The 21,420-nt window shown below is 36.3% G+C and overlaps 1 protein-coding gene across 1 annotated transcript in view; it reads left to right on the top strand.

Annotated features, from left to right (window-relative positions):
• Positions 1–21,420, top strand: part of GTF3C3 (general transcription factor IIIC subunit 3) — a 39,957-nt gene that overhangs the window by 15,514 nt on the left and 3,023 nt on the right. Inside the window, exons 7-17 of the mRNA XM_040475739.1 lie at positions 792–939; positions 1,488–1,560; positions 5,947–6,050; positions 7,378–7,549; positions 9,619–9,821; positions 10,629–10,730; positions 11,802–11,937; positions 14,251–14,488; positions 15,097–15,287; positions 17,343–17,467; positions 20,914–21,066. Coding sequence (XP_040331673.1) covers positions 792–939; positions 1,488–1,560; positions 5,947–6,050; positions 7,378–7,549; positions 9,619–9,821; positions 10,629–10,730; positions 11,802–11,937; positions 14,251–14,488; positions 15,097–15,287; positions 17,343–17,467; positions 20,914–21,066 — 1,645 coding nt within the window. The remainder of the gene's footprint in view (positions 1–791; positions 940–1,487; positions 1,561–5,946; positions 6,051–7,377; positions 7,550–9,618; positions 9,822–10,628; positions 10,731–11,801; positions 11,938–14,250; positions 14,489–15,096; positions 15,288–17,342; positions 17,468–20,913; positions 21,067–21,420) is intronic.

Below are 21,420 nucleotides of genomic sequence, written 5' to 3'. Positions count from 1 at the left end.
GCTGACAGTGAGGATCAGAGAGTTTTGGAGGTTTGAAGGGAGAGATGAGAAGCGGTTGTCTAGGTCTTTGGGGCCTTGCTGCAGCATTTGTATCACCAAGGAACCTGTCATAAATTAGAATCTCAGTCCTGCCCCAGCTCTAGTGAATCAGAATATGCCTTTTTACAAGATGCCCAGTTACTTTGTATGCATATTCAGGTTTGAAAAGTACTGCACAAGATAACTGTAGCAAGACTGCTGATAGCACCATGGGCCCACTTGAGGCTAGTGATCATTAATTTAGAGTGAGTCCAGTCAGCATGGTCAGCTTGACAAGTGGTTGTGAAGAGTAGGCATATTTGGATTAACAAGGGTTGGGATTTTATCACATGACTTTATCAGAAGGACAGAAGGACAGGAGAAGTGAGGAGATGCACAGGGAGTAATTACAATGTTGGTCTATGGAGAAGGAGGAAAGTGAAGACAAGAGGCTGCAGGACAGTGAAACAGGTAGATCAATGCTGTGTAGACCCCACTGAGGTGGAACATTTGTTGGAATTGGGTGATAGGATGAGCTGGAATGGTATGAGGTAGCTTTTGTAGAGTGAGGGGCTTGACATGATGGCATTGTCAAATGGGCATTGCCCATTTTTCTCTGGATCAGCTATGATTATGATTTTAAGGAAAAGTTTTTTCTCCTCTCTGATTTTAAGAAAATGGAAATCATAGGTAATGGATGGTCTGAGCAAGGATGTGAGTTTTATAATCTGAATTAAATAAGTATTCATCCATTTTGTCATTTATTTTTTCAGGAGTTACTATGAAGCCAATGATGTTACTTCAGCTATTAACATAATTGAAGAAGCTTTTTCAAAACATCAGGGTCTTGTTTCCATGGAAGATGTTAATGTAGCAGCTGAACTATATATTTCTAACAAACAGTATGACAGAGCTTTGGAGGTAGGAACATGTAATGTGTTTCTCTCTTAGATTTAGGACACATTTCTGCATTTTAGAAATTCTTACAAATTGACAATTCCTCACTTGAGTTATAAAAAATTAAATTATTTATATACTAAGTTGTATTTGTAAAGTCTATATGGAAACAGATTTCTAGATTCTATAGTAATTCCATATGAAAGGTAAAGTATAGTTATATGATAAAAGCTCTCGCCATTATCACAGGTGCCAGATAGCCTGTACTTCAGGGTAGCAGGACTGAGCAGCCAGACCAATTGCTGTGATTCCATTCCTAAGCTGTTGGGAACAGTAGTTTGGTTTGATATAGGGGAATTATGTATCTTCTGTTAAACATTTAGTTAATATGATATAAAAATGTTAATATGTCACAGTGGTTCCTTATTTTAAAGAGATTTGTTGATGCTTTTTATAGTTCATTTAGGATAAACTATATATTATTTGAATTAACTGTACAAATCTTTGCATTGTGAAAAGGTTTTTCATATGTATCTATTATATCATTTCCTTTTTTTCTTCCATTCTTTTAGGTAATAACAGATTTTTCTGGAATTGTGCTGGAAAAAAAAACTACAGAAGAAGGCACTTCAGAAGAGAATAAAGGTTGTAGTTCCTTCTGCGTAGAGTGGATAGTATACATAATCCTCTCTTTTTTATAATGTGGCATTTAGAAATTGATAGTTAAATGTTCTCATAACAAGTTGTCCCAGAAGCATTTTTTTCTTTATAGAGATTTCATATCCTTTTCCTATGGATATTTACTCACAAGACATCTTTTTAAAAAATTGTTTTCGGTCCCTTTTTACTTCTCAGTACATCCATTTGAACATGGCATTTCTCATTGATCCAGGTCTTTTTAGTGATACGTGAACAAAGAGTGGATTACTGAACAGCTATCAAAAACATTTGGATATAAAGCAATTTAATTTTTAGGAAGGACTTAAAATACTCTCCTTGAAAAAAATCTACTTCAAACTTAAGCATTCACATAAAAAGTAGAAACTGATATGATTACTATCTTTGAAAACCTTGCTCTGTCTCTCTCTGTCCCAAAAATAAATAAACGTTGAAAAAAAAAAAAAAAAAGAAAACTTAAAATATGTAGTTAGGGATCTGGCTAGAAAGTCATACCTGAAGTATGGCTTGCAGTATCTCTTTCTGCTTTTTCCTTTGTATCACACCCATTAACCTGTTCTGTGCAAATATTAGCATGCAAGACCCTGTCTGAGGTTGTAATAAAATTGAACTCTGGGCAAAATAGATGTCCCTTTTCTTGTGAGGAAATTCCTATGTAGTACCTTCCACCTCTACCCCATGAGGCTTTTGGTGGTGGTGGGGAAGTGGGAAGACACTTGTTACCTGAGTACTGCCTGCTTCAAAATACTTCTCTCCCTGGCAGTCATGAAACCTAAAAATTCCATCATTATATAATCCTTTGGGTTAAGGCATAATTATTCAAAAACAAAAGCCTTTTTTTTTTTTAAAGGATCTATCCTAATGTAAAGTAGTAATTCATTTTTACAGTCAATTTGTGTGCTAATTCATAGAGAACAAGGCACAAATAAGACATGGGAAAGATAAATATTGAAGTGAAAAGTTGTTGGGGAATGAAGAGCCCAGTTCAATAAGAGTTTCTTATAAGATTCTATGCTGGGGTGTGGGGAATATACAGAGGATGAGTATATTTCCTGCCCTTAAGGACATGGGGGAGTGGGATTCAAATGAAATGTATACAATTTAATTTTAATAGGAACAGTGTGATCATCTCTGTAGTAAACCTGACATTATGGGAAAATAGAGAAAAGCAATATACTAAGATCAGAGGAGGTTTCTAGAAGTATAATTTAAGCGAACACCCAAGAGGAGGTGCATATCAGACTGAGGTCCCAGGGTGTAGGAGCACTACTTGGTATGGACAGGATTAGATAAGGTGCTTTGGTTGAGGATCTTGGATAATGAATGAGTAGTGAATGAGTAGTAAAGAGTAGGAATTATAATGGCATGAGAGCATACATTAGGGTCTCTGAAGGACTCTGTCAATTTTGATAGTTTTCTTGGACCTGGCCTAAACTAGAGTTGAGTCTCAGTTAAGTTGTTTTGCAGCCATAATTTTTCTTTTTTTTTTAAGTTTATTTATTTTGAGAGAAGGCATGAGTGGCGGAGGGGCAGAAAGAGAGAGGGAGAAAGAATTCCAAGGCTCCGTGCTGTCTGTACAGAGCTCAAACACGGGGCTCGAGCCCATGAACGGAGAGATCATAACCTGAGCCAAAATCAAGAGTCAGATGCTCAACTGACTGAGCCACACAGGCGCCTCTGTTTGAGATCTTTCTTCTAAAAAATTAAGTCATGTTGAAATATACTGCTATTGGGGCGCCTGGGTGGCGCAGTCGGTTAAGCGTCCGACTTCAGCCAGGTCACGATCTCGCGGTCCGTGAGTTCGAGCCCCGCGTCGGGCTCTGGGCTGATGGCTTAGAGCCTGGAGCCTGTTTCCGATTCTGTGTCTCCCTCTCTCTCTGCCCCTCCCCTGTTCATGCTCTGTCTCTCTCTGTCCCAAAAATAAATAAACGTTGAAAAAAAAAATTAAAAAAAAAAAGAAATATACTGCTATTATTTTGAAAATATTAAGGAAAAATAGAATTATGTTCAACTTTTAATTGTAGATATGTTTGTTAGTCATTTTGTTTAATATATTTTGCTGAGTTTCATTGGCCATTCCTCCTTCTTCCTTCCTTCCTTCCTCCCTCCCTCCCTCCCTCCCTTTCTTAATGATTTAACATATCTGAATTCAGGAAACATCTTAACATAAATCAACAACATGTCACAGTTAAAGTAGTGGTGTTTGTCTCTCTTAGTATATAAAATAATGGTGCATCTGAAATCGGGCATCTTAGAGTTGATAAAATAACTTTAAAGAAAGAGATAATCCAGACAACTAGGACATTAAAACACTTTCAATGTAAGCAAAATTTGTTTTTCATATGCATTTTTGAAAATGAGAACATTTATTGGTGGATTAATAAGCATTTCCATTGAGATTCACAATAAAATGAGGTTTAAAAGGTACTGCTCTTAGCAGGGAGCCTGCTTGGGATTTTCTCTCTCCCTCTCTCTCTGCTCCTCCCCTACTCATGCACACACACACTCTCTCTCTCTCTCAAAATAAATAAATTTTAAAAAAGATACCGCTGCTATATGTTAGTTGATAAACTATTATTTAAACTGTAGGGGCTGTAAATAATACCTACTGCCTTCTTTAGCATTGTCAAATTGCCACTAAAGTGTCTAAATAATTATTCTCAATCTCTGTACTTACCTGATAGAACTGGTAACCGCTTGTGGACCACTATAGGCTTCAGACTTCCCTTTGAGTGGCACTGTCCTATAGCATTATAATATTTGTTTATTTTGAGAGAGAGAGAGAGAGCACACGCAAGTGGGGAGGGGCAGAGAGAGAGAGACAGACACAGAATCTGAAACAGGCTCCAGGCTCCGAGCTGTCAACACACAGCCCAACGCGGGGCTCAAACTCATGAACCATGAGATCATGACCAGAGCCGAAGTCGGACGCTCAACTGACTGAGCCACCCAGACACCCCTGTCCTATAGCATTATAAAGTGACCCTCTTATTTCTATTAAAATATAGTTCATCCAAATTCTACTTTGTCTGATGAGATTGTGACCCCTGCTTTCTTTTTGTTTTCATTTGGCTATTGTATCTTTGGTTTGCCATTTTGTTTTCAACCTTCCTGAGTTATATGATTTCAGGCATGTGTCTTATTTTCAACATAACATTGAGTTTTACTTTGTGATTATTCTTGAAATCAAATTTTTGATTTACACATCTGTACACACTATATCTTTAATAGGTATGCCATAGCCACTGTCTACAGAAGAAATAGGCTGTGGATATAGTTGTGAGTCAGATTAGTCCTTATCCTCATGGAGCTTATGGTCTAGGTAAATTTAAATTTTAGGACTCTGTTTGAGGAAAATAAATGTCTTAAGTTGGTTTCCTGTAACAGTTATTATATTGGAGCTTAGAGATAAAAATAATCTCTTAATTAAACTTGTCCAAATCCTTCCAGGACTTCATAGTTTTAGGGAATTCTATAATTTATATGGCAAATTCTATAAAACATGAGTTATTTCATTTTAATATAATTGTAGGTTTTATTCTACCACTTAAGATCAATCTCTGATGTTTCTCTATGCTTCAGTGTTTTGGGTTTTTTTGTTCTGAAATGGAAACTTACTCGGAACTTACTAGACTTTACAAAATACAAAATATTTTAAATGTGGATAAAAATTCCTTTGACTGATTTCTCAGGGCTTTAAAAATTGTTTTACCTTGGGGCACCTGGGTGGCTCAGTTTGTTGAGTGTCCAACTTTGGCTCAGGTCATGATCTCGCAGTTTGTGGGTTTGAGCCCCACATCAGGCTCTGTCTGTGCTGACAGCTCAGAGCCTGGAGCCTGCTTCAGAGTCTCTGTCTCCCCCTCTCTCTGCCCTTCCCCTGCTCAAAAATGAATAAACATTAAAATTTTTTTAACTGTTTTACCTTAATGAGGTTTTAGAAAATAACACAACATTTAATTTATTCCTTTCTTAGCCTCTTTATCATAAAGACTGAAAAGAGGCTTTTGAATTCAAAAAGAAAGAGTGTATATATTCTTGTTGGTCATTTTTGTCTTTCTCTTTTTTTTTTTCTCTGTAGATTTGATAGAAGGTGTGGGAGTTTCTGTAGGTTTCAGATAAGTGGATAAAGTATTAGGAAAAGAATTGGAAGGGTAATTGCTACCAGAGGACAGACTGAAGAGAATATAAAAACCTAGTAATAAGAGTTGGTTCAACTTAGAATTGACTACAGAATCATTTGCTCTGAATGAAGTAAATGAGATCTTATGTAGAAGATACAGAGCTTGCTTCATTTGCCCTACATTCTAAGCTTGCATATAGGAACTGCTTTTTGCCTGTTTTTCTAATCCATAGCTGGTGAAAATGTTACCTGCACTATACCTGATGGTGTGCCAATAGATATCACAGTGAAGTTGATGGTCTGCCTTGTACATCTCAACATTCTTGAACCACTTAATGTAAGTAACATTAAGATCTGCACTTGAGATACTTCAGATAAAATCACATTATTTTCTTTAGATGACAAGTAATTGTAAGTTTACCCTAGATTTCACATTTTTCAGTAACCCAGGAAGTCACCATAAGCATCAAATTATTTGTGTGTGAATATCTTACAAAAGCTGAACTGGGCTTGTAATAATTTGTTTCTCTTTTCTTTTTTTAAGTTTATTTATTTTGAGAGAGAAGGAGAGAGTGTGTGCATGTGAGCTCAGGAGGGGCAGAAAGAGATAAGGGAGAGAGACAATCCTAAGCAGTCTCTGCAACGTCATTGCAGAGCCCAGTGGGGGGCTCGGACCCACGAACTGTGAAATCATGACCTGAGCCAAAACCAAGAGTTGGATGCTTAACCAACTGAGCCACCCAGGTGCCCCTTGTTTTCCTTTTTAAATGAGAACAATCCAGAGATCACAATTTGAGATTGGGCTTTTTAGACAGTTGGTAAATTCTGAAAGTTCTTCCCTTTTGCCAGCTTTGGAGTATTTCGTTGAATAAAAAAATTTATTGGGCATCTGCTTTGCAGACCTTAGGATAAGATATTGAATATAATACACGAACCCTGCCCTCATGGATCTTTTATTCTAATGGGAGTAAATGGATAACAAAATAAATATGCAAAATATAGGATGTTAGTTGGTGGTACATACTCTGGAAAAAATCAAACAGTGAAGGACAGAGAATATTGGGAGTAGGAGGGTGGTCAGGAAAGCCTACTCTGAAAAGGTGGCCTTTGAATAATGACAGAAATATCAGCAAACACAGAGGCCCTGAAGCTTGGGTATGTTTGTGTTAGCAGAGAAAGAGCACAGCAAGTCAGTGTTATCTTAGCTCCTGCCATGTCTGCTTACACCAGGCCTTCAAAAGTAATGTGTGGCTCAGTCGATTGAGCATCTGACTGCAGCTCAGGTCATGATCTCACAGTTTGTGAGTTCAAACCCCACGTTGGGCTCTCTGCTGTCAATGCAGAGCCTGCTTCGGATCCTCTGTCCCCCTCTCTCTCTGCCCCTTTCCCACTTATGCTTGATCTCTCTCAAAAATAAATAAACATTAAAAAAAAATACTTTAAAAGTAATATGTTGAATGAGTGATGGTAGTATGAGTTCTTTCTAATAGAGAAATAGAGATTCAGAAATGAATAGAAAAACGGTTATTTAAAGCTGTTTTCATTAAACCTTGCTCCTTTTCGGCTTGCTTCAAATAACTGATAGACATGTGAAAAGAGAAATATACCTACATGTCCATATTTGTAATGATTGTTTGACTTCAGACTTTTATTTTGGGGTCTAGCCTCTCTTGACAACACTAGTGGAACAGAATCCTGAAGATATGGGAGACCTCTATCTAGATGTTGCTGAAGCTTTTCTGGATGTTGGTGAATATAATTCTGCACTTCCCCTCCTTAGTGCACTAGTCTGCTCTGAAAGATACAACCTCGCAGTAGTTTGGCTTCGGCATGCAGGTAATACTTCTTTGTGGGAGGGAGAAGTTTTAATCATATAAACAGGCAAGAACTTACTTTCCAAAATGGTAATAATTATTTAAAATATTAATGTCTTGGTAAAAGTGAAAGTATTTCTAGTTTCAGGGCAGTTTTTTGAATATCAGTTTCTTTTGTCTGCTTGTTTTTTGAGTATAGTTGACACACAGTGTTACATTAGTTTTAGGTGTACAACATAGTGATTCTGCAACCCTATGAATGTTAGTATTTTAAATTGTCATGGTATGCCACTATATGATTTCCCCCACATTAATGCTTTGGAAGAAAGATTTACTTAATGCTACCGGAATGAAGTAGGACTAACCATGTCCTTGGTAAAAATACTTTATACGAGTCATTTACCTGTCTTAACCATAGGCTCTGACTTCTAGTAATAGATTGTCAGACTTGGGGTGCTGTCTAATTTTGAAAGAGTTTTTATGGATTTATATTTAATATTTTATTTTGAGAAAAAATTTCATGTATTTTCAGTGTTCTTTGAGCTGCAAATGTATGCTCAAGATTGGGTTTTATGTATCATTTCATTTTATTGTATCTAAATTTATAATAATCTGAAATAAATCATTTAAAGTAAAAAAAAAAAGCAAAGGAAAACAACTAAATTTCTTAAATGTATGAAATCCAAAAATATTCTAAGGGGATTTTGTATTGAATCAACATAAAAGATGCATTAAAAGTTGAATAGTTTTTGTCTAAAATATTACATGATACCAGAAAGTTCTAATAGTTCTTAAAATATTATATAATGGTAGAAAGTTTTCTATAACTAGAGAAGCATTGATTGACAATTTGGGTTATTTTGAGACCTATCACAATATGAAATTGCTAAGAACACTTAAAGATAACTCTTTACTGTTTGGATGAGTGAACATGAATACAAATGTAATAACCATCATAAAAACATTATTTGTGATATTTGAATTTAAAAGACATGAGCAGGGAGATGGAGTTTTTATTGCTTACTATCGAAGTTTAACCTAAAGATGATACTCGGGAGAGAGTTGAGAAATTTGAGATTTGAGAAAGCAATTGAAAGCAAAAGAACCATTTTAGGAGGTAATTGTAATGAAAAGGGAATGAGATGGAAAAGGCCTAGATTAGTGTTGTCGCTGGAGAGTTCAACTGGTAGGATTTAATGACTGATTGGCATAAAGTTTGAGGAATAGAGCCCAGTAACTTCCCTTCTGAGAACTTACCCTGAGGAAATAATTGAGTGAGATGAGGGGAGGTAGTTTATATTGGGTATCACAAAACTCAGGAGCCTGGCAAATAACGAAAATGAGTGAAGTGGGCAAATGAAGAGGCGCAGGGCTTGGGGGGAGAACTGGAGAGCCCTCTCCAGAGGATGCTGCTGTTTCTCAGCATAGGCTGATGTGCCATGTGGGAACAGGAGAGTGTTGCCAATTCAGATTTGTCAAAAGAATCCGGTAACTTAGAGTTCATAAAAATCCGAAATTTAAAAAATGGAGGCCATGTATTGTTTTTAACAGCACTGTGGCCTAACAAAACACCTCTGTGGGTTAAATAGGTTTGCCAATTTTTAGACATGGCTTATATACATGAAAATGTTTACTGCATTGCTATGTATTAGAGTATAAATTCAGAAATAACCTAAATATCAGATAATATGGTTAAATAAATAGTTGAATGTTATAACCATTCAAAATGCTAAGGAAGATGTGGGAAATGTTGAAAATATAATGCTAATAAGTAAATAAAGCAGAACCTCAAAGTGTATGTATGTGCTGATTACATCCTTGTAGCAATTTGGATTTAGAGAAATCAATAGATGGATCAATCAGTAGATGGAGATTAGAAGGAATGGCTGTTTTAAAGTATTAGAAATATGCAGACATTTCATTTTTATAATTCTTTAAAGTGGAATATTTTATATTTAATATTATATTTTATATTAATTTTATATTTAATATAAGAAATATTTAATATTTCTTTAAAGTGGAAAAATAATTTTGGCAAGCTTACAAATCTGTAGATCATATTTATTATGCTTTATTTTAACATCATCTTAGAATGTTTAAAGGCCTTAGGCTATATGGAACGCGCTGCGGAAAGCTATGGCAAAGTGGTTGATCTGGCCCCCCTTCATTTGGATGCAAGAATTTCACTTTCCACCCTTCAGCAGCAGCTGGGCCGTCCTGAGAAAGCTCTGGAAGCTCTGGAACCAATGTATGATCCAGATACTTTAGCACAGGATGCAAATGCTGCACAGCAGGTAGGCCATGTCATGTGAAAGGAAGTTTTCCTTGGTGGATTGTGTTTTTGAACTTTTTCCTCCGTTAAGGATATGTATACGGTTTGTATCCAAAAGATTTATTTTAGTGTATTAATAAATTCACTGTTTTTGAAGAGTAATTTTGAATTTAAGTTTCAGCCTCTTGTTAGACACTAAGTTATGTGTCTAAAATGTTGGATCTCGGGGCGCCTGGGTGGCGCAGTCGGTTAAGCGTCTGACTTCAGCCAGGTCACGATCTCGCGGTCCGGGAGTTCGAGCCCCGCGTCAGGCTCTGGGCTGATGGCTCAGAGCCTGGAGCCTGTTTCCGATTCTGTGTCTCCCTCTCTCTCTGCCCCTCCCCCGTTCATGCTCTGTCTCTCTCTGTCCCAAAAATAAATAAAAACGTTGAAAAAAAAAATTAAAAAAATAAATAAATAAATAAAATAAAATAAAATGTTGGATCTTGAGTTGTGAAAGATCATAAAGCAAATGTTGTTAAGGTTTGGTTTCTAAAACAAAACTCTTCTGGGGCGCCTGGGTGGCTCAGTTGGTTAAGTGTCTGACTTCGGCTCAGGTCATGATCTCACAGTTTGTGAGTTCGAGCCCCGTGACAGCTTGGAGCCTGGAGCCTGCTTCAGATTCTGTGTCTCCTTCTCTCTCTATGTCCCTCCCCCCACTTGTGTTCTGTCTCTGTCTCTCAAAAATAAATAAATGTAAAAAAAAAAACAAAAAACTCTTCCATGCAGACAAAACAACTTACAGCAAAGGAATCTTGTCACATTCATTATCATGTGCTTATTTATTTAGGAACTGAAGTTATTGCTTCATCGTTCTACTCTATTGTTTTCCCAAGGCAAAACGTATGGTTATGTGGATACCTTACTTACCATGTTAGCCATGCTTTTAAAGGTGGGTAATGGTCTTTCCTTATGTTAGTGCTGTTGACTGTTTAAATGTTTAGAATTTGATTTAAACATAGATTATAGCTATTTTATAACTGTTCTACTCTCAAACTTTTGAAAATGAAAGTCAGATATAGACAAAAGACTTAGAGGTTACTGGTATGTATGACCTTTGAACAACATGGGAGTTAGGACCATCAACCCTAACACAGTTGAAATTCGCATATAACTTTTAACTTCCCCAAAACATAACTACTACTAGCCAACTGTTGACTGGAAGCCTTACTGATAACATGAACAGGTGATTAACACATATTTTTTGTGTTAAAGGTATTGTATACTGTATTCTTAAAATAAAGGAAGCTAGAGAAAAGAAAATGTTGTTAAGAAAATTATAAGGAAGAGAAAATACATTTATAGTACTGTACTATAAAAACCCATGTATAAGTGAACCTGTGTAGTTCAAACCTGTATGGTTCAAGGGTTGACTGTAACTGAAAGTTCTACATGCAAGTGTAAACTTGACTGTAGGTAGAGTAAGTGAAATAAAGTCTTTGCTAGTACAAATTCAGAAAAGTGAGAACCATAGTGTTATCAGTTACTGGCTTTGTAGACAGTACCACGTGCCAAAATTGTTCACTTTGCAAAAATGTTTTCCATGTGTGACATCATTTCCAAGTCTAGCTTTTTTTCAGGGAAGTGGTTATGTGTGCATGTACATATGTTATAAGTTAATGTGAATTGCCTTCTTTTTCCCTGCTAAGGTAAGCAGTGTGATATAAATTCCCTTGGGAAGAAAAAAATAAGTCTGTTCTCTTTTAGGTGTTTAAATACACAGTAATTTGGCCCTTTTTTTTCCCTACTAAAGAAGATTTCAGGTATACCTGTGGTACTTGTGACCCATAGATTTTCTTTAAAAAATTATATAACTGGAGTGCCTGACGGGCTCATTTGGAGGGGCACAAGACTCTTTATCTTGTGGTTGTGAGTTTGAGCCCCATGTTGGGTATGGAGATTACTTAAAATATTAAAAAAAGTATATGACTAAAAAAATCTCTAATTGTTATTTTAAATTCAGGTAGCAATGAATAGAGCTCAAGTTTGTTTGATATCTAGCTCCAAATCTGGAGAGAGGCATCTCTACCTTATAAAAGTGTCAAGAGACAAAATATCAGACAACAGTGACCAAGAGACTGCAAATTGTGATGCAAAAGGTAATTACTTTCATTTGCTTTATTGCATAAAGTGTGACTGAATTCAAAAAATATTCATGAAATAATACCTGATAGTAACTTAATTGAAAATATACCCTTTTCTGGGGCACCTGGGTGGCTCAGTCAGTTGAGTATCTGACTCTTGATTTTGGCTCATGTCATGATTTAGCGTTGTGGGATGGAGCCCCATGTCCGGCTCCCCGCTCAGCATAGATCCTACTTAAGATTCTGTTTCCCTCTCACTTCCTCTCTCCCTCTCCCTCTCCCTCTCCCTCTCCCTCTCCCTCCCTCTCTCCCTCTCTCTCTCCCTCTCTCTCCCTCCCTCTCCCTCCCTCCCTCTCCCTCTCCCTCTCTCCCTCTGCCCCTTTCCTCTGCTCTCTCTCTCTCTCTCATAGAAAAAAAAGAAAATACACCGTTTTCAAATAAAATGAAATTTCTAATCCAGATCCTTCAAGTATAATAAACTCATTTGATGTTAAAAGAAGAAAAGGAAGGCTACATGTAAATACTTTACTTTTTAAAAATTAGAAGGAAACCATCTGCTTGGATCTCCCTGTGAAAAAACTAAACAGAACTTTTGACCTTTTAAGAAGAAAATATGTTATTTTAAGAAATTTGTGAAGATTAGATGGCAATATAAATTACTATATTTGTCCAGTCACTTCAATTACATGTATTTCATTCTCTGTTAAATTCATTTTTGATAAATGTAGCAATAGTCATAGAAACTCTAAAATAAATTGCTTTGACCTAGTCTCGAGTAATTTGATTTTAAAAGGCGTCTATATTTAGTAATGCCTCAAGTATGCCTCAAGTATGTTTGGGTGAGGTTGAAAAGAGAAACTTGAAAAGAGTCTAAACTGGAGGTATCAGTCTGTCAGTGTGTGCAGTGTGCAATGGAAAAGGGTTTTAAAATCCAGAAGAGCTGAATCTCTGTAAGCACATTATGAGGACCTAACATAAGTAGGTTTTGCAGGGGAGGAGAGTCAGGAAAGGAATGAGGATCAGCTGCTCATAATCTAGATATAAATGCCTCAGAAGCCTCTCTCTACAGCTCATGGATTCTGGGCCCATCTCAAAGGTAGACTCTGCTTCATGTGTTTAAGACTATATTTTCTTATATTTTTCTCTATATGTGATTCTGTCAAGTTTTCTCTTTCAGTATTTTCTCATTTCAGGTCCATTGTTGGTTTTTCTTAGGTTCATAAAGGGGTTTTTTTTGTTAATTTCATCATGGTAGGGATCATGTTACATTTGTGTACCAGGATAGGATGAACAAGGTCCCTTTATGTTACATGCATCTTTGTACTTTTTTTTTTTTAAGTTTATTTATTTTTTTGGAGAAAGCATGAGTGAGGGAGAGAGCACAAGTGAGGGAGAGGCAGAAAGAGAGGGAAAGAGATAATTCCAAGCAGTCTCTGCACTGTCAGCACGGAGCCCAGTGCGGGTTTGAACTCACAAACTGTGAGCTGAAATCAAGAGTCAGATGCTTAACTGACGGAGCTACCCAGGCATGCCTGTACTCTGATTTTTTCACTCAACATTTTCTCACATATGTTTTCTCATGCTGGTCTCTTCATAGCTATTATCATTAAGGAATGTTTAATACTCCATTGGATAGCAATCCCATAATTTAATTATTCCCTTATTATTTTTTGATATATGGTTGTTTCTGATAATTTTCTTTTATAAATAATACTATGCATTTATCCATATTTTTGACTATTTGTATAGGATATATTCTCAGGAGAATTACTGGGTCAAAGACTACAAAAATTTTATAGCTTTTGATATTTCTTGAGTTATAAATTTATAAAAAAGGACGCTCTTACAGACAAGATTTTGAAGGAAAAGAAATTTTGAGGCAGAGAAAATAATAAGATTATAAAAAGATCAAGAACAATCTAAATCTTGAAGTCCTTTGCTAAGCAAACTTTTGAATTCCTTGTATGTGCAGAATCCTGTATCTGACTTCAGTCATGGAATACTCACTTACTTGTTCTGCCCTGGAGGACCATATATCTTAGCTAGCACTGACAGATACAGATGACATAGCTGGAATTTGTAGAGGACAAACCAGAAGTAAGAATTACCTGGGGTTGTGGATTGTTAGGCAGAGCAGAGGGCTGGTGTTGAAGTAGCGTAAGCAGAAAACTATCCACTTCATCATTGTCTAAAGAGTGTTGGCAAGAATTCAGGCCCATAGGAATGTGTGTATTAAATTTAGCCTTAAAATTGATCATAGGGATTTTTCTAATATTGTTGTTTCTGAAAATACAGTGTCCTAACTGATTTTCACTGGTATCATTTTAGCAATATTTGCTGTACTCACAAGTGTCTTGACAAAAGATGACTGGTGGAACCTTCTGTTGAAGGCCATATACTCCTTATGCGACCTATCCCGATTTCAAGAGGCTGAGTTACTTGTGGATTCTTCACTGGAATATTATTCATTTTATGATGACAGGCAAAAACGCAAAGAATTAGAATACTTTGGTCTGTCTGCTGCAATACTGGACAAAAATTTCAGAAAGGCATACAACTATATCAGGTAATTTTCCAATAACTTATTTTAGATTCTTTGAAAGAGGATGTGTATTTACTTTGATTTAGTCTCTCATACTCAAGAATTAATAAATTGTTTTAACTCTCTTGTGGCTTACAGGTAAATTCAAATCATTGATGATTCTCAGAGGCATGCCCTCTCATATATTTAACCTCTTGTACCTCAGTCTCCCCATTTATAAAATGGATATTATAATATTACCTCCTTGTAGGATTATTGTGAGAGTTAAGTGAATTATTATAGATATGGCCTTTTAACAATGTCTGGCACACACTGTTATTAGCTATTACTCACTGTTCATTGTACTGGAGCTGTAGTGGGCTGGGGGAGAATAGGTGAAACTTAAACTACTTGATTCTTTTTTTTGGCTTAAAAGTTTTGTTAAAAAGAACAAACAAGATGTAGAAATACTAACTCAAGTAGCATCTTCTGGGAAAAATCACTGTGTGAGTGTTTATGCTTAAATATGTTGCAATAGTCTGGTTTTCATTGTAGGAAAATGTTGCTGCGCTGAATGAAGTATTTCATTCTTAGAATCAGAAGTTTTTCTTTTTACATTATTTTTTACCCTCCCTCTCTGTCTGCAATTTTAGGGTGATGGTAATGGAAAATGTCAATAAACCTCAGCTCTGGAACATTTTCAATCAGGTTACCATGCACTCCCAAGAGGTACGACATCATCGCTTCTGTCTTCGCCTAATGCTGAAAAACCCAGATAATCATGCCCTGTGTGTCTTGAATGGACACAATGCATTTGTATCTGGTAGTTTTAAGCACGCGCTTGGTAAGTGTCCTGTATGTGACTTTGTCAAGTGTGGATGGTATGATGGTTAACAGCCGGGCCTGGAGCAGAAAACTACCTGTGTTTATGGGTTTTTTTTGTTTGTTTATTTATTTTTGAGACAGAGAGAGACAGAGCATGAACAGGGGAGGGGCAGAGAGAGAGGGAGACCCAGAACCGGAAGCAGGCTCCAGGCTCTGAGCCATCAGCCCAGAGCCCGACACGGGGCTCGAACTCACGGTCCGTGAGATGATGACCTGAGCTGAAGTCGGACGCTTAACCGACTGAGCCACCCAGGCGCCCCTACCTGTGTTTAAATAGCAGCTCCCTCATGGCAAGTTATTCTACCTCCCAGTGCTTCAGTTTCTTTATCTCTGAAATGGAGGTAATAATTGGACCTGCCTTACAAATTATTGTGAAAATTAGATGAGTTAGTGTAAAGCATTAAAAAAAAAAAAATGCCTGGCACATACAGTAAGTAGCTGTGTTGGCAGTAATGATAATAATGAATATTAGTATTTATTTTTTTTTACAAAGCTTTGGTTCAAAAGGCTGAAGTAAGTTTTATAATTCATTCTAAAGGCCAATAATTCTCCAGCTTAGACTTGTTTGTTTTCTAAATAATTTTCATTAATTATGGATGCTTTGCAGGGTGCCTGGGTGCCTCAGTCGATTGAGCATCTGACTCTTGATTTCTGCTCAGGTCATTATCCCAAGGTCATGGGATTGAACTCTGTGTCAGGCTCTGTGTGGAGCGTGAAGCCTGCTTGAGTCTTTCTCTCTCTCTCCCTCTGCCCCTCTCCCTGGTTCATGCAGTCTCTGTCTAAAAAAATATATGTGTGTGTGTGTGTGTGTGTGTGTGTGTGTGTGTGTGTGTGTGTATGGATTCTTTGCTACCTGATTTTAATTTGCTGTAGTACAAAAATGGATTTAAGATTTGCTGATAGTTTGTTCCTTAAGGAGACAAGTCTTTATACCAAGATTTATTTACATTGTGCTTGCTAATTCTAATTAAACTCAGGGAAAATTAATCACTTGAAATTTTCTATAATAGGGAATCAGAAGCAAATTAGAAAAATACCTGGCCAAATGTTTAAATTTAAAATGAGGCATGTATCTCTTGCTGCCTAAGAGCTAGTGTTGCCCAACTCACTTGACAGTAACCTTGAACATCAGATGTTGAAACTTACCTCTGGTGTGTATGTTTTGGAACTGTTTGTTTAATGGTAAAAAAATATAAAACAGATTTATATTATTTTCCTATATTTAGGACCTTTTGCAGAAGGTAAAAATAGAAAGTGCAAATGGCAGTCTACCATCTGTACTGCTAAAGAGATTCTGTGGTGCCATGTCTTCTGGCACAGAGCCGGAAAGAATAGAAGTTTTTACCTATGTATGATAAATTATAGATCATCCCTTATAAAAAAATTTGCTTAAAAATTTGCTTATCAAAAAAATAAAAATTTTGCTTAAATTCCCCTGTCTCATATGGATAAACTTTTGACATGAAGCAGTTACATATGTAAATACATGGAAACAAGGAAAACATGTTTTTCTCAGGAAAAACAAAGTAGTGCTCCATTTGGGAAACAACACCCATAATCCTAAAAAACAAAACAGAGCTATTTTTCTTTTTTTCATCTCCATGATCTATCACATTTGAATTTATAACAAAAGAATTCACCAAAGACACATTCCCTTGTTTCTTTTAAAATAGATTTAAGATCTTAAAATAGACTTACGATCACAATTGGTAAATTATTTTGGAAGTATTACTCTACATGGAAATGTCTAGCTGTGCCTAAAAGAAGGTTTTAGTTGCTCATATTTAATCTGGGTGATCAGGATATATTTATAGGTAAATCCTCCTAATTTTGTTATATTTTATACATTGTTTTAAAATTTCAAATTAATGTGCATCTGATTGATATTTTAAAATGTACACCTTGCATATGTTAAATATCTGTACTGTTTAGCAATAAAGTATATTTGAATAACTGAAGAAATAGGGAACTATGCTCTTGTCACACCCATCTGACACCACTGTTCTTTTTTCAGGACAATATGTGCAAGCCTTTCGCACCCATCCCCATGAACCTCTCTATAGCCTGTGTATAGGCCTAACGTTTATTCACATGGCCTCTCAGAAGTATGTATTAAGGAGACATGCTCTTACTGTGCAGGTAATTCATTTAGATTTCTCATTACTTGGTTTTATGTTCTTTAAAAATGAATATACTTAATGCTTTTGTTATCCTGCTTTAGAAGGAATACCTGCTTAGTATACATACATGTTGGGAGTTCCAACACCTATCCCTCTGTTTAGCACTCAGCATGGAGTCAACATCTAGTGGTGGTGCTCCTGGCTAAGACTTATGTAGCCACGTAGAAAGGGTACACAGCCAGATCACAAAGAGGACACAGAAGAGTCTGAAGGCTTCCTTAAGACTTTGGAGCCCCTAAGACCTCCAGTCTTCTAGGTCCTGATGACTGATTTATTGTAAATTAGTTTTAAAAATACATAATATATATATCTAGTAATGTATGAATATGTGACTGTGTTGACTGTTTCTTTACATCACCACCAACAAATTGCTCTTTTAAAGTTTTCATGGTTGTAGTCTTTTTATTTTCTTGTTTACTTTTTATACAGTTTGTCTTCTCTAATAAGAATGTAAACTCCAAGAGATCAGGGATTCTATCTGTCTTGTTTACCACTGTATCTTTAGTTCTTTTGTGTTGTTTTTATATGTTTGACTCATGTAAAGACATGTTTTTTAAGTAGTTATGGAAGGAAAAAAATGTTGACTTGAATGGAATAGCAGGATTTAGTAAAGGAATTTTTCATGTGGGTTTGGTTTTTAAAGTAAAATGGTTAAAAGAAAGCCTAAATTCAAATGATGATAATTGTTAAAGCTAGGTGTTGGGATTCATTATAATGTTCTCTTTACTTTTGTACGTTTGAAATTTTTTATAATAAAAAGTAAAACCAAAACCAAAAGACAATTGTGATATTTATCCACCTCTTGCTCTAAGTTTTTTTCTCTCTTAATGGATACTTTTGCTGTTTTAGGTAACGTAGGATTGTTTATAAATTAAATATATAATGAGCACCCACTGTGCTAGGAGTGGGGATATAGTAGTGAATGAGTATACAGGCAGAATTCCTTACCCTCATGAAGCTTATATTCTGGTAAACATTAATAGGAAATTTTTATGGATTGACTCATTACTAAATAGGTAAAATAGGGGTGCCTGGGCTCAGTTGGTTGAGTGTCTGACTCTTATTTCAGGTCAGATCATGATCCCAGGGTTGTGAGATCAAGCCCCACATCAGGCTCCATGCTGAGTATGGAGCCTGTTTAAGATTGTTTCTCTTACTCTGCCCTTCTCTCCCACTTATGCTCTCTTTCTGTCTCTAAATAAGTAAATAAAAAAAATAGTTAAAGTATGTAGTTTTTGCCTGGTAGGGAAAAAATATGTGTACTGCACAGTAATTTAGAAGCTAACTTTCAAATCACTGGTATATTTAAACAGCAGTGTTTAATTGGTTGGAGATTGAGATAAAACAAGAAGTGATGGGTATATGGGGGTTTGTTGTCCTAATCTGTCTACTTTTGTGTATGATAAACATTTTCCATTAAAAAAAGTTTCTAAAAACAAGTTTCATTGTAAACGTGATTCTTAAATTGTTTTAATTTCTTGTGAATCTATTTCCTTATGCTACATGATCATAATTAATTTTCCTTTGGAGTAGTTAAAAACAAACTAATTTCAAATAAAAAAAAACTAATTTCATATGTTTTACTATCTTTCCTACCATCTTATTATACTGTGAAAGTAAATCTTATAATTCTGCCCGTATTTAATATTTTATGTACAGTGTATATTACTTGGACACTTTAGTGAATAATGTGACAAAAAGTTTGAAAGTAACACAGTTAATGTAAAAAGGACTCTTTTATTTCTATTCCATTAAATTTTTTGTTTGTCAAAACTCTTATTGCCTAAGAGATAAAGTGGCTGTCTCTATTACCTAGCTTTTAAATCACTAAATATTTGAATAGTGTTTCAGTGGTCTCCTAAGTTTGTTAAAAATTTCTTAAAATGCAGCAGGTAATTCAAATCCTGTTACTGTATCAGAAGACCTACAAGTTTATTTGGGTTGCAGTAATTCATCTGGGCTTATTATTCTTTCTCAAATTTTTATCTTTAAATTTGTCATCTTAAAATAGGAAGATTTGCTAATTCTCTGAGACTAATAGTTTGTCTGCTTTACTTAACAGAACCATGATTTTCAGTGGAGTAGAAGTTATAGTCACCTATAAATATGGGTTATTTTATTATGCAGAAAGTATGAGTTTAGTGAACATAATTATTTTTATTCCTAAAATGCATTAATTCTAAAGAATTCATTAATTTTTATTTTTTTTATGAAGAAAAATTTGTGACCATTTATCAGAAAGCAGATCACCCAGGAAATAGTTGCATTTTATAGTCTATGCTCACAGCTGGAGATTATATTTATTTAATTACTTAACATAGGACACTTGCACTTTTGCAGTCAGTAACTTTCTGCAGCTGGTAACTTGAAGATGCATTAAAGGGGAAAATGAATACAGTAAGAGACGAAGCAGGTGCTTTTTGGACACTGTGACACACGTGGAGCCTGCAGTATTCTATCTGTGTTCTGATATTTTTTCCATAAAGTCTTTGAGTCAGAAGCTTTCAGGGGAAGAATCAAGTTTTTTGGGTTAAGAGGTTATTAAGGTCCTGAGAGGTAACTTACAAAAAAGGTACCATTGACCCAGAAAGTTTAGGTATACTTAAGTGAGTTTGTCCCTGAGAAGAAACCTTTCTAAAATTACCATTTTAAGAGCTTAGATTTTATATTTTGCTCAAGCTTTTAGACATCTTGAATCAAGAAGTTTATTGGCCTCAGGGCACCTGGGTGGCTCAGTTGGTTAAACATCTGACTTCAGCTCAGGTCATGATCTTGCAGTGATGGTGCAGAGCCTGCTTGGGATTCTCTCTCTCTCCCTCTCTCTCTCTCTCTCTATGCCCCTCCCCCACTCATGCATGCGTGCTTTCTCACCCTCCCCCCCCCAAAAAAGAAAAAAAAAGTTTATTGGCCTCTAATGTCACAAAAGCCAACTTGGAACCTTAAAAACAATCCTGTGTTCTTAAAGATTATGGATCTTTGACAGTTTTAACATTGGACTTTGTTTTCTGTAAATATTTTTGTCCTTAAAAAAAATAAATCTTTCCTTTATATCTTCGGAAGAGCTCTAGACTAAATTGTGATATAGCACTATGCCACAGACATATGTTCTTTCAGGATGAGATTGTGTCTCTTTTAGAGCACAAGCAGGAGGGGCAGTGGGAGAGGGAGAGAGAGAAGCAAGCAGGTTCTACGCCCAGTACAGAGCCCTACATAGGACTTGGTCTCATGACCCAGGGATCATGACCTGAGCTGAAATCAAGAGTTGGACACTTAACTGACTAAGCCATCCAGGCGCCCTTTTTTAAATACTTGTATTCTGTACAGAATATACCTGGCACATATAGTTGTTCAAATATATACCGGTCAAATGAGAATAATAATGAATTATCTTTTTCTTTTGGGTAGGGCTTTTCCTTTCTTAATCGATACCTCAGCATACGTGGGCCTTGCCAGGAATCATTCTACAATTTGGGCCGTGGCCTTCACCAGCTGGGGCTGATTCATCTTGCAATCCACTATTATCAGAAGGCCTTGGATCTCCCTCCACTTGTGGTAGAGGTATTGTATGATTTGCTTTAAAAACTGAGGAGTCATTTTATTTCATTTCATCTAGAGAGAAGTGCAGTTAGCTTATGTTGTGGTCCAGATAGTGAAATAAATTACATATTAGAATGGATTTTTTCCAGGGGCACCTGGGTAGCTCAGTTGGCTAAGCGTCCGACTCTTGATTTTGGCTCGGGTCATGATCTCGTGGTCGTGAGATCAAGCCCTGTGCTGGGCTTTGCACTGACAGTGTGGAGACTGCTTGGTATTCTCTCTCTCTCTCTCTCTCTCTCTCTCTCTCTCTCTCTCTCTCTCTCCCTCCCCCTCTCCCTCTCCCTCTCCCTCTGCCCCTCCCCTGCTCATGCATGC

This window comes from Herpailurus yagouaroundi, unplaced genomic scaffold (genome assembly GCF_014898765.1).
Source record: "Herpailurus yagouaroundi ecotype Mexico unplaced genomic scaffold, PumYag 140, whole genome shotgun sequence".
Taxonomy (NCBI): Eukaryota; Metazoa; Chordata; class Mammalia; order Carnivora; family Felidae; genus Herpailurus; species Herpailurus yagouaroundi.
The sequence above is the reverse complement of the archived record's forward strand: the minus strand, read 5'-3'. Positions and strand labels throughout refer to the sequence as shown.